This window comes from Equus przewalskii, chromosome 3 (genome assembly GCF_037783145.1).
Source record: "Equus przewalskii isolate Varuska chromosome 3, EquPr2, whole genome shotgun sequence".
Classification (NCBI taxonomy): Eukaryota; Metazoa; Chordata; class Mammalia; order Perissodactyla; family Equidae; genus Equus; species Equus przewalskii.
The window spans coordinates 12,867,328-12,881,487 of NC_091833.1; the positions used below are offsets into that span (position 1 = coordinate 12,867,328).

The window sequence follows — 14,160 nt, forward strand, 5'->3', positions numbered from 1 at the left end:
TGGTCAAGGAAAATGCTCTCCAACTACACCTTGAGATGGTTTGACTGAAATTTCATGTGAATCTTAATTCTCAATTGTCCATTGACCTTTGAATTGGCCTCTTCTTTCCTGAAGAGCTGGATAGTCACCCTTTCTTGTCATTGATATAAGCTTATTGTATTTCTGCAGCTGGGGAGGAGATTCATCAAGACAATGGCTTATCTAATGAATTCAAATAGTTCTCCTTGGAATGGGCCCGGATTTTTTATTGGATCATGTATCTAAGAGACATGGTGCCATATGGGCCCCAAATGAGGTCTTCTTACAAATCACTGCTTCCTGATTCATGGGGGAAAGCCAGTTTGGATACCACCTAAGCGAAGGCGTTGAAGGTGAACAAACAGATCTGGGGTCTCTCTATGCTGTGACATATATTTCCTGGGGCCCCCCTGGAAGAGAGATTAAATTAGGCTCCCTTTGGAGGAAATTAGGGTTCTTGAAGCCTCTAAATATGGCAGGATATTAGGACTGAGGTCTAATCTTAAACCCAATTTAGTGAACATTAGCCCACATCCCTTGAGCCCATGTCTCCAAATGTGAAGCAAAGAACTTCCCACTAATGAAGGCAAAGGCTTCAAGCAGAGGTCATTTCAAATCTGCGGGCAGAGGCTAGAGAGTTCCTTTTCTGGCTCCACCAGGCAGCTTTTGTTTGTAATATTGTTCGGAGGCTGCTTGACAGCCATCCGTATGGGATACTTATAGACCCTGCAGCAGGAAATCCAGGAGGGAATGGAAATCTCATTATTGAATGCTCTGTGCTTTGTCAAGATTTGGAAAATGTCAAGGTATTTTCTTTTCTTCATAATGCTTATGTGTTCTTAATTGAGGCAGTGGATAAGAGAAAGAGAAATTCACACAGAAACTTGTTATTGACTACACTGATTCTTCAGCTATTCTGCCTCCTGTTCTTACAGTCTGAAAGAATGGAGAGACCTTTGTGATTAATTGGATGAAGGAAGGAGAACGCATCTTTCAAGGCAAATATTTGCCAGACACAAAAATGGGAATAATAGTCACTGCCCTAACTACCACGATAGTTGTCATGAGGATTGGATGATTTAATAAATAAAACAGATAATCAAGATCTGAGTACTTCAAAATGTATGAAAAGGTCCCATCTCTTCCCATCATAGAGAGAAATGTCCCACAAACCTTCCAGGAAAGAGTAGTTACTTTGAAGAACATAGGTGCAAGAGAGAGAGAAATTGAGAGCTATTAGAGAATAAGGCTTCATGTAAATGTGTGAAGGGATGTTGCAAGTCCTAAATTAGTAATAATTTCTATTACACATTACTTTCCCTTTAACCGGCCCTGGGCATCTAGAAAAATTTTAGTATCTCACTCCCCTGCATTTCAGTGAGATGCTTGTACATTCATTTTGCTTTACTAAGGATAATATGCATGCCAGGAGGAATTTATTTTCTAACTCTGATTGGTCTTCCATTCCAAATTGTGATGCCTTTCTGATTTTATGACCCATGAAATACAGTTTCCACAGCCACTTCCTGCCTCTCTCAGCCTCACTTACACTTCTGGTCCATATTCTCTTGGCGAGACCCAAGAGTATAGTTCCAAGCTGTGAGTTTACCTACTCTTAGAGCTTTAAGGGAAAAATATATATTTCCTAAGCCTTTATTGCATAAACCCTGACTCCCTATTCTCCACATATACAATGACCATTTATTGAGTATTTAAGACGTAACAGGCAGCATGCTGAAAATTTACAAAATTATCTCTCTAAATTGGTAAGCTCAGGGCAGTAGTTATCAAGAATCCTAACCTATAAACTAGGAAGAAACTAAGAATGGGAGAGTTTAAACATGAGTGTGTAAGTGGCAGATACTGGGTTCTAGATCTAAGGAGGTTTACCTCCTTAACCTCCACGGCAAACTGCCTCCTCTTACAATAAACTTCCTTCCCTTTAGATTTCCAAAGCCTAATTTCCCACCTTATATATGTTTTTTCTAATTTTCATAATTCATGATTAGTGAAAGTTGAAAACTTATAATTTTCTAAATGAATTACCAAAGTAAATATATGCGTAAGTTTATCTTCAGCTATAAAGAGTAATTGGTACCAAAATTTTTCCTTGTTGCCAGAAACCTATACAGCCACCCATTAATTCTCATTATGATTAATGTAAAAATGCACTATTACTATTAATGGATGTAATTATGTAATGTAGATAACTGTAAACTCTATCATTATCCTAATGAAATGTAAAACATTCCTGAAGGAACCAGGAACTTTGTAGCAGCTGAAACATCCGGTTACAGTATTTCATCAGTTATCGGAGACTAGAGTAAAACTTGTAGTGTATTTGAGAATAAGTTTTGCACAACATCCAGGTGATTTTTTTTTAAAGATTAAACAGAGTATTGAAACAGCGACCTAAGAAAGTACACCATGCAGAGATTTACCTAAAAATGTTCAGGAAAAAAAACAAAGGAGTGATGAGGGAATCCGAAGTCAAGTGTCTCAGAGTGGGTTCCAGTAGGTTTCTTCCTTAAATAAACTGACATCAGAGTTTTTTAAAAAATGGTTTTAAACCCTGCTGGGGGGCAAAATTTGCCATCCCAAAATATGTCTCTTTGGCATGAGGATTATTTTCAGCTGATTATTTTTAAGAAACAGAAAATCTCAGGAATTTTGCTTTTTACCTCTCCCTTAATTGTTTAAAAGAATTTAGATAAAGGGCTTATTCCAGGAAGAAGAACTAATACCAGAGATATCTACAAAGAAAATGAGGTAGGTGTGGCAGACTGGAGAAAACTAGCAAGACCTGTTTGATCCAAATCCTCTCTGTGTCCCATTGTCTCTGCATAGCATGGCAAATATTTGTTTACCAAACATTTGCTTTTCCCATCTTCCTGTAAATTGCCTTCCTCCCCTTTGGAGTCTCAGACCCCTACCCCCTTCTTATTAACTCAGGATGGCATATAAGCCTTAATTGTTTGAATGTCTGGGAACCTCATTTCATTGGGGTTCCTGCACGTACGTAATTAAATTTGACTTTCTCCTGTTACTCTGTCTCATGTCAATGTAATTCTTAGACCAGCCAGAAGAACCTACAAGAGTAGAGGAGAAATCTTTCCTCCCCAACCACCCCAAGTAGCTGCAACAGCATTTGCCTCCTGCTGGGGTAGACATGTGCTTTTGTTTAGGAACTGCATCAATGGGCTTACCTCTCTCTGATCTCTTTTCTTGTTTCTTTTCCTCCACATCCCTGTTTCAGATTTTGACACATCTCATACCCTCACTGGGGTCTCTGCACAAATGCCGCCTCTTTAAAGAGGTCTCCTCTGACAGCTTGGCTCTATCTATACTCTCCTCTCTCAGCACTCTCATTCCATTTAGCCTGCCTTTTTTAATTCTTTCTTTAAGTCATCCCATTTATTTCTTGTTGTTTCTTTATTTATTATCTGTGTCGGGGAGGAACAACAATTTTCCTTCTACTCTTCTAGGTTCTTGGCTGAGACCACCCCTCCAGAATAAAAAGACAAATTACAGGATAAAAACAGAAGTTTCATAACAGGTATACCACTTATATACATGGGAGAGACCCAGGAAAACTGAGTAACTACCTGAAGTATCCAAAACCACTACTTTAAATACCATCTCTAGCTAAAGACAAAAGAAGATATTGGAAGAAGGGGGACAGGGGGAGGCCAGCTTTGAGGGATGATCAGGAAAAGCACAATAAACAAGGGTAAGGTTGTCATGACTATTTAAGTCCACGCCTTCTCCATTGATAAGCATTTCTAGAAATTCAGTCATCCCCCTCTTCCTGGTACTCAGAGGAAGACACCCTTACTTACACATGGAGATTTCCTTTATGACTATAAATGTCTCTTACCCAAGGAGTTTTTAGAGCTTTTCCTGTGTCTGCTGCTTCTTAAAAATAATCAGCAAAAGGGGCTGGCCCTGTGGCAGAGTGGTTAAGTTCGTGCACTCCACTGCAGGCGGCCCAGTGTTTCGTTGGTTCGAATCCTGGGCGCGGACATGGCACTGCTCATCAAGCCACGCTGAGGCAGTCTCCCACATGCCACAACTAGAAGGACCCACAATGAAGAATATACAATTATGTACTGGGGGGCTTTGGGGAGAAAAAGGGGCAAAAATAAAATCTTTAAAAAAAATAATCAGCAAAAAATAATCCTAATGCCAAAGAGGCACATTTTGGGGTGGCAAATTTGGCTCCCCTTCATCTGTTTCCTGCAACTGAATGAAAACTCCCTGAGGGCAGTGACCATGTTGGTCTTATTAACCTGCACGTGTCCAGCATCTAACAGGGTGGTTATTAAATATAGTGAGATGTTAGTAAATACTTCTATTTTTATTTTAGAATGGATGAACACATAGGCCATTCATCATCCCTTCTTGTTACAAATGAGAATATGGTGCCACTCTTATCAAAGACCAATTCCTACACATCTTCTCTGGATTACAGCCTCCACTCCTTCCACTTTGTCAAGGAGTTTCATCCTACAGTTGATCATACTCTCTCAATTCCCAATCATCAACCTCTCTTTATTCACTGGTTTATCTCTAATATAAGATAGGACCCAGGGTCTTCAGTATTTAAATAAACAAATACATAAATTTAAAAAAATACTCCTCTGATTCCATATACCCCTAAAATCTGTTCTCTGAAGAAATTTTCTTCTTTAGATAAGCTAAAAGTTGTCTATATCTACCGTGATATTGTGATTTATAAGAAGAAATATATATTTGGTCTTTGTCTCTGTTCCTGGCACTGAGCTTCTTAGCGGCAAAAGTGCTTTTTGTTATCCATAATAAGCCCCTATCAAAAACACCTGAGTTTATGTTAATTAAGTGACTTTGGAAAGGCCCTAAGATGGGGGCTTGTTGCCAGGGGAACAATGTGATTAGGGGGTTAGAATTTTTAGTCCCATCATCGACCTGCAGAGAGGGGAGAGGCTAGAGACTGCATCAATCTCCAGTGGCCAATGATTTGACTAATCATGTCTAAGTAATAAAGCCTCCATAAAAATCCCAAAAGTATGGGGGAAGGGGATCTGGAGAGCTTTCACGTTGCTGAACATGTGAAGGAGCTGGTAGAGTGCTGCACATGGGGAGGGCATGAAAGATCTGCACCTTTTCCTCCATACCTTGCCCTGTGCGTCTCTTCCATCTGGCTGTTCATCTGTATCCTTTGAAATATCCTTTCCAATATGGCAATAGTAAGTAAACTGTTTCCCTGAGTTTGGTCTGCTGTTCTAGCAAATGATCAAACTCAAGGAGGGGGTTATAAGAACCTCAAATTTATGACCAGTTGGTAAGAAACACAAGTGACAACCTGGAGTTGTGATTGACATCTTGTGAGGGCGGTCTCGATGGACTGAGCACTTAATCTGTGGGATCCAATGCTATCCCCAGTAGAATAGTGTCAGAAGTAAATTGAACTGTAGGGTATCTAGCTGGTGTCTGCCTAAGAGCTCAAGAATTGCTTAGTGTGGGGAAACACCCACACATTTGGAGTACAGAAGTATTCAGTGAGTAGAGAGAAAACAGATAAGTTTTTTCTTTACTGTCTCTATTTCCCAAACTCGCATTCTCTCTTTCATCCACATCATTTGGTTCAATCCATTTCATTCAATCCACTCTTCTGCCCTGGGTGCTTGCGAGGGTGATCGAGGCCAAATTCAATAGATGTTTTTAGTCTGCATCTCACCAGCTCACTCAGCAATTTTAGTCAAGTAGATCACTTTTGAATCCTCTTTTCCGCTGTCCTCCAAGACAGCACCTTGCCTTCAGTTTTCTTCTATAGCTCTGCATTCATTCCCAGTCTTAGTTGTCTTCTCTACTCAGTGCAGTTATGGGCCTTCTCTTCTTCTGTTAACCACTGTGTGATCTCACTCCTAAGTAGCATTTATATGCTGATGATGTCTAGTACTGTGCCTCCTAGGGAAAACTTTCTGGTATGCTCCAGACTTGTCTTTCCATCAACTTGACATTCAGCACTTACATTCATCCTATCATTAGCATATGATTTCTCAATAGACTAACCATTAAAATAAATATTCACCATGATGTCTTAAAAGATTCTATATGATTTGCCCACTACCTATCTCTCCAACGTCATCTCATGTTAAATTGCCCTTCTCCCATTACAGACGAGCCACACTCTTTTTTCATTTCCTAAAATTACTCAAGCCCTTTCCAACTTGGCGAATTTGTACCCAGTGATCCTGCCTTACTTCTCTTTATTTCTCTGTTGACCTGGTAAACTTCTTCTTGTCCTTCAAACATTAGCTTAAATGCCATTTTTCTTGTTTGGTGACTTCCTGGTTAACCAAATGAAATCGGGCTCACTTATTGTTTCTTTCATAAATTCTCAAAATATTTCTTCATAGTACTTCAGAACTCTCTATTTTGTGTCTCTGCATGATTTAGAAAAATATTCCTCCTCCAGGAGATGGATTGCAAAAGGGTATCTTCTCTGTGTGAACAAATATTACTCTTCCCCCCAAGTTGGCACAGCCCCACATCATGACACCTGGCTTGGTTATGTAGTCAGGGTAGATTTCTGCCTCCACTTGTGCCCCCTTGACTGGGAACTTTGTTTAGGACACACTTGTGCAAACTTACACTACCAATCAGATAACACTCATATAAATATATGACATATATATATATATATATATATATATATATTTTGGTGTGTATGCTTAAGTTGTTGCTTCCACCCTCACAAACGTGCCCGCTCTATAGCTCCAGGAAGACAGAGACCATATCATTTTCACTTGTTCTGGTGTTTTAGAACTCAGTATAGCCTCTACCAGATAAGGGCACCCAATAAACATTGGCTACTTAAGCAACAATATAACAGGTAGCCCTTTTTTTTCTTTTTTGCATGGTAGACAGGTATAGAAATGTTTTCAGTACCAAGTGGGTAAAAAGAAGATTTCACATATATATCTGCTAAATTCCCTTCTATGAATGAGAATTCAATAGTCTTTTATCTCCTAGGATCATTAGCCAAGATACATGCCTTTTGTCCTGCCAAGTGTGTTCAGGGAAACATCTTCTCCCAGGAGTTGAGGACAAACAAGTTCACAATCTCTGGAAAGCATGATACCGCAGTTGGTTATTACCTATGTCATAAGTGTAAAACATTTAAATATTCTCTAATTATGGATTTGAATTTGATTTCTCTTGGATTGAATCAGATTGAATTTTATAGTTACAAAGAGGAATTTCTCCAAATGCACGCACAGGAAAAAGAGCAAGCAGGAACGTATCGGTCTTAAACATAGCTATCTTGTGGATGTAATGAAAGCCCCAGCAAAAAGTGACAAAGTTTCTCAAATTATTTGTAAGTAATGGATGAAAGTCTGATTTTGCTGAAGGTGAGAGAAAAATAGCAGGCTAAGGATTCCAGGAAAATCAGAGGATGTTCAGATTCTATTTGAAAGTAGAATTTTGCAAAACTGCTACAGTGGAGGTGATTTGAGAATCTTGCAGAAACCCTATTGATGCAAATTAAGTGAGATCCTGTTTTGGGGCCCCACTGAAAATGTCACCTGATGGTAATTCACCACCCATGGGCTATGAATGTCAGGCTTTGTAATCAGGTGAAAATTTGATTTTGATCTAGTTACTTCATATTTAGGAGTTTCAGTTTCTTAATCTGTAGAATGGTAATAAAAACAGCACTTATTTTGCTGACATCTCCTATAAACCTGTGAAAGCAGTATCTATAATGCTAAATCAGTGAACAGTTCAACAGTTTTTCTATTTCCTTTCTTCACATTTACTTCTCTTTATGTCTTTATTCTGTCCTCTAATAGGTGGTGAGATTCCATTAAATCAAAAGGACAACTACTTTTCTTTGCCATAGCTCCTATCTCCCTTACTACGAATCAGACTTCAGCTCTCTTTCCAAATTCCAGTAACTATTTATTCTCATTTTCCAATCAGGACTAAGACTATTAGCAGGTTAATTACTATGGTTAGCTTTGGCATACTCCACCCTCTTGTTTGTTACCCAATCTTGGAATAGGGAGTGGAATAGAACACAAGGGTCAAAGCATGATGTCAGAGAAGGTTGTGCCATGAGTGAGTCAGTCAGCAAACTAGGCCACAGGGAAATAATCAGTGAAAGTGGACATGGAAAAATTTTAGAGTGGGATCATAGAAACTTATTATTGCCCTTTATCAGGTTCTTCTGTGTAGGCCAGGAGAAGGCCCTTCATCTTTGTGTATGGCTGTGGAGTGAAAATTTGCTGTTACAAGCGAGCTGGGTGGTTAGAAGAGACAATTTCAAGTTCCTTAAATTTGCATCACTTTCCATATTCTTCCCTAATTGATCAGAAAGATTCTACATTGTTTGATTGTGGAGATAAGTTGGTGAGTACAGTGTAGAGAATTGGTTTAGTGATTTTATTTATACATCTCTGTCTAGATATGGAGTACTTCACTTATCTTAGGAAACAATCTTGAAGACATCTTTCTCACTATCCCACAAGTGCACTTGTAAAGTTTATAAATCCCCACTGAGAATCTTGGTGCTGGGCATGGTCCATCTTTCTGCACTATCAGCACTGGATAAAAGAAAAAAGAGTGATCATTTTGCAGTGTGATTAAAAACCATCATGGATTATAAAGCTAGGAAAATTGGTTTCTACCTTCTGCAAACCCAGAATATTGTCATGCACAAATATAGAAATAATATGAGCCTAATTTATATGAATGATAGACTATAAAAAGACTAGCACTCCATCAATTCACAAGGGACCTTTCAGGAACATTCCAGAAAGTAGGAAGTACGATGACATGGAGATGCCCCTTCCCACTGCAAATATTGATAGGATTGGAAATTAATTCCTTTTGATTTTCGAGTCAGTCATATGGTAGCCATGACAACTTAGTACAAAATACTGGCACTTCTATGAGTGGTTTCTCTGATATTATAGACAAAATGTTACAAAACAAAAACTCTATGTTCCTTTTACTGGGAAATAAGTATTCTGATATTGTCTTTACTCTTTTTAGACAACTTTAGAATGATTTTTCCACCTTTCTTTTTTATTATGGGGAGTTCTATGGGCCATATTTAAATGTGCAGCTTTTTGAGTGAAACAGACAAGCTTATACAATATTAGAAGGAATTTTAGAAAAATATTGGGTAAACTGTTCACAAAGATTTTTCAGCCAGAAAAAATGTTTCTTTCAAATGTAGTTTACTTGAAACCTCAATACATAAAAAAAAAAAAAAAAAAAATTGTGAAGGGTTACAATCAGGTGATGGTGGCGACTCCTCACTGATCTTTCTCTTCATCCCCAACAGTAGCAGCATCTGACAGGGTTCGATGGCGTACAATTATTATTATTTTTTTTTTTTAAGTTTTAAAGATTTTATTTTTCCCCCTTTTTCTCCCCAAAGCCCCCCGGTACATAGTTGTGTATTCTTCGTTGTGGGTTCTTCTAGTTGTGGCATGTGGGACGCTGCCTCAGCGTGGTCTGATGAGCAGTGCCATGTCCGCGCCCAGGATTCGAACGGACGAAACACTGGGCCGCCTGCAGCGGAGCGCGCGAACTTAACCACTCGGCCACGGGGCCAGCCCTTGATGGCGTACAATTTGAAGGCAACTGATGCCCTATAGTTCCCTTCACTTTATAGAGGATGACAATGAACTCAAGAGAGACAACTGCATGTTAAGGTCATAGGATCTAAGAACTGTGCCGTATAAAGCGTTGATTTCCTCAGAGTACTCAATCACTTCCATGTGCACAAACTCGACAAATGAATGCCTCCCTTGAACTGAGTTAGTACCCCATCAGCCCTCCCCAAATAACCACTATTACTGAAGCACAATGGAGATATTGAACTGGTTTAAATCTTTTTCATCTCCAACATTTGAACCTTCTAAGGCTATTTCCTTTTTTTATAAAATAATTCACTCTGGACCTTTCTAGTTTTACCAGAACTTCTGCCTAACTCCTTGTTGTTCAGATCTGATCTTTAACCACATACCCAATTCTGAGACTGGAACCTGAAGAATAAATACACGTGTTGTTGGCTGCCAGTAGGCAGGACATTTCTGGATATTTCAGCAAAGGCAAATGAGAGGGAGAATTCTATGTTGACCAGAGCAGAGAGAGAAGACTTCAAATGAGTAAGCAGATGTATTTATTGGCATGGAGGTCGTTGTTTAATATAAGGCCTCTTTTCTTCACAACGGCCTTAGAACTAGCCTGGAAGTTTCTTTTGTGCAGGGACTCTGTGTTACCAGGACCTGGTACATAATAAGCTCTACAAGTATAAGCAGAAGCAAAAAGATAAAGAAAGAAGACTGGGGAGCCATTTTAGTTTAGTGACAGAAAAATGGCTAGTTAAATGTGATGTTTTAAGAAGTTTACTTGATAATAGAAATTTCTAAAGACTGAAGAGGGGAAAGATTAAAGATGGAAAAACTATTCAGTAGACTAATGCAATAACCTATACTAAAGGTAATTGTTTCACAAACCTCCTCTCCTAAACAGGGAAGAGAAGCCTAATGAGCAAGTTCAACTTGTTGCACATTGCTTTCTCTAGCCATGCTGACCTTCTTTGAGCTTTTTCTTTTCTGAATGTCAATTGACTTGGCAGCATCCCCACACTTTATCACTTCCTTAGATATTGTCATATACAATCAGTCACATCACCTAATTATCTCCATGTGTTAAATTTCTCTCTCCAATTAACTCTGTGTGAACAAGGTCTATAATTTATTCTACTGTTTTATCCCTAATTACACTTATCACAGAGCTGTGTGCAGTGTAGATGCTCAATAAATAGATGATGGGATCCTTAATATATTCCCATCAAGAAGGGAATTAAATTAGATTTCATTGCAAAGTTGGTATATTGATTCCCATAGTAATGCTCAAATTTTATTTCGCAAAATACATATATCTAGAAAGATGAAGTTGGTGTTTCAATTTTCAAAATTATAATTAATTACATTTGAGAAATCCTGGGATAAACAAATTTAAAAGTTTTCATTGCAATAGGATTTCGAAGAGTCTTTAGTTTGTGAATGTGGATTGTGACCTCGAAGAAAGGGTGGGTAATCTGGGCATTTCATCAAATGAGAAATATAGTTGAAAAATTAACTTTTACTCTGAATATTTATCAAAATCATACGGGTTCCTGTAGGTCTACACAACAAATTACATAGGCTGGAGGTTTACATCTATGTCTAGAGTCCTTAGCACACGTGAACTTTCACAATCGGAACACCACTCATCCTCTTTCTAATGCTTCCTCTTCTCCACTGAACACTAAGTCCAAGACATATGTTGTTTGTTTTTCCTAAGCACATTTTATATCATTTAGTTTATTTCTATTCATTTCATTTTATTCATTTATTCATTTTATTCATTTCTTTCTCTTTTTTTTTTTTTCTGCTTTATCTCCCCAAATGCCCCTCGTACATAGTTGTATATCTTAGTTGTGGGTCCTTCTAGTTGTGGCATGTGAGCCGCCACCTCAGCATGGCCTGGTGAGCCGTGCCATGTCCACGCCCAGGATCCGAACCAGCGAAACACTGGGCTGCCGAAGCGGAGCACGCCAACTTAACCACTCAGCCACGGGGCCAGCCCCTATTCATTTATTTCTTGAACCTCAAGTGCAAATAGTTGGGTCATTCTTCTCAGGGGATACAATGATAAATATCTTTGGGTATGTGGCCTTTGTAAAATGTATATTTGTATGGGTGTTTTTAAAATTAATATAGATGTTATTGTGCCATAAAGTATCTTCTGTATTTTATGTTTTTTTATTTGACAATACTTACAAAATGGATATATATTGGCGTATATGCATTTATTTTAATACTTCCAAATTCTCCCTAGTAGCCTTTCGTATTTACTAAGTAGCCATAATTAATATCCATTCTCTCTGTGTAGATGAATACAGTGCCTTCAGCAACATGCTTAAAAAAACAAAACAAAAAAAGAGCCCCACAAAAACCAGCACATTGAATAACATTAGGTATATTCACTTATGAATCTGTGCATGTAAATTTCTCTGAGATTTACACCCTAATATGGTTTTGCTGGATCAGAAGTCACACACAGTGTACGAAGCTTCTCATTTTTAATATTTTCACTAACAGTTGGCTGTATCCAGCTTTTTAGACTTGTCTCATGAGTTGGTAGTAGTAGCTTACCGTCTTTTGTGTTTTTTTGGTCATAATGAGCTTGATTATAGGTAAGTGTATTTGAGTTTGCTCCTGCACCTGCAGCAAGAATGTCATAGATCTTTTTATTGTTTTGTTTGGTGTTGTTTTCTTGTTTTAGCTTTATAGCTTGGTAGTAAATTTTTCTTATCTGGTAGTATGAGGAATACTCTTTCCTCTTCAACTCTCCAGTCATCTTACTTAAATTTTATATAGAAGAATGGAGTTCAGGAAATACTAAAGGCAAATTGGAAAAAGAGGTGCTAGGTTGCTCATAAAATTCTGCTGTATTTTAATTGTAATGGAATGGAAATTGCAGATTGATTTTGGAATAAATGACATCTTTAACATTTTATGCTCTTTCTTCAATGATATATCACTCAGATTTAGCTATACTGCTGAATTATCTGCCTAATATTAATAGTGTGTCTGTTTATTCTGTTAACTTTCCTACCTTTATGGCAATATCATCTGGAAATAATGACATTCTTTTCCTCTTTTCCATAAATCTTTAAAGCTCTGTTTCTGCTTTTGCTTTTCCTTGTATAATGGTGGTAGCCATGCCTTCCAATATCACACTGAAACGAAGCAATGAGCAGAGCCATTCTTTCCTTATCTCCATATTAAGGGACTGTACCTTACAATTCCCTATTAACTATTTTATTTGCTATAGAATTTGGGTAGATTATCCTTTATCAACTTAAAGAAAAGCTCCCATCTATGCTTATTACTTAGTTTTCTTTTTTTCACATTAAGTATGTCATGAACTCCCTCAAAATTTTTTTAATACATCTAATTGAAATGTTCAGTGATATTTTTGTCTTTGATAGTCAATTAAATATAATACTAAATTATCTTTCTATTCTTAGGATGAACCATATTAAAATAAGAGGTATTACTTATTAATATACTAATATTAGATTCACTGATATTTTTATAGGAAAAATAAATGGGTCTGTAATTTTCAGTTCTTGGTTTATACCTGCCAAGTTTTCTTTTTTTTTTTTTGAGGAAGATTAGCCCTGAGCTAACATCCACCACCAAGCCTCCTCGTTTTGCTGAAGAAGATTGGCCCTGAGCTAACATCCGTACCTATCTTCTTCCACTTTATATGTAGGATGCCTGCTACAGCACAGCCCGAGAAGCAGCGCATAGGTCTGTGCCCGGGATCTGAACCACCAGCAAACCCTGGGCCACCAAAGTGGAGCATGTAAACCTAACCCCTATGCCACTGGGCTGGCCTCCTCTGCCAAGTTTTAAGATACACACTATGTCTTCTCCAGGCTCTTTGGGTCTGCATGCCCTCTTGCTTTTCACTTGTGATATCTTCTTTGCTCATATGTTCCATCTCTGACTGTGTTGATGAACTGAATATCTTGTTTTAGTATGGCATGACTCAATAAATATCTTTGTACTTTTCTCCGAGCTCATGAAGCATTAATTATCTTGACTCAGCGCTCTTATAGCACTTTGAAGGTAAGACATACATATTAAAATACATATATTAGACAAGACATATATATTGAAATAAAAAAAAAAGTTGTTTGATGCTACTAAGGAAGATTGGAATCTCTCAAGGAGAGGAGTTGAATCTTATTATCTTTGACCAACGTCCATGACGTCTAGTATAGGGCTATAGCATAATAAGTGCATTACAAGTAAGGTGCATCTTTTTAAATATGCTTTCTATATAAGAATTTCTTACACTTACTTTGTATAAGATGCTTCCCTCCAGACTGATATCACTTCAATTCTATGCACCAAGCGTTTATTAAATGCCAAGCTCCTCAACTTCCAGAGAACCAGATGAACTTTATCTGTAAGTGGCAATAAACAAAAAAAAAAATTTGTTTGAGCGTGTTCTTTTCTGATATGTTTTATCACAGCCAAACCACAGAGACCAAAATGCTTCTTCCCTTGAGAATTAGCATTC

General features: G+C 37.9%; 1 protein-coding gene across 1 annotated transcript in view; it reads right to left on the reverse strand.

Moving 5' to 3' along the window:
• Window positions 1-12,309: 12,309 nt before the first annotated feature.
• Window positions 12,310-14,160, reverse strand: part of CDH8 (cadherin 8) — a 337,912-nt gene continuing 336,061 nt past the window's right edge. The window contains exon 14 of the mRNA XM_070612041.1: window positions 12,310-14,044. Within this exon, the coding sequence (XP_070468142.1) occupies window positions 14,015-14,044 (30 nt within the window). The 3' untranslated portion in view covers window positions 12,310-14,014. The remainder of the gene's footprint in view (window positions 14,045-14,160) is intronic.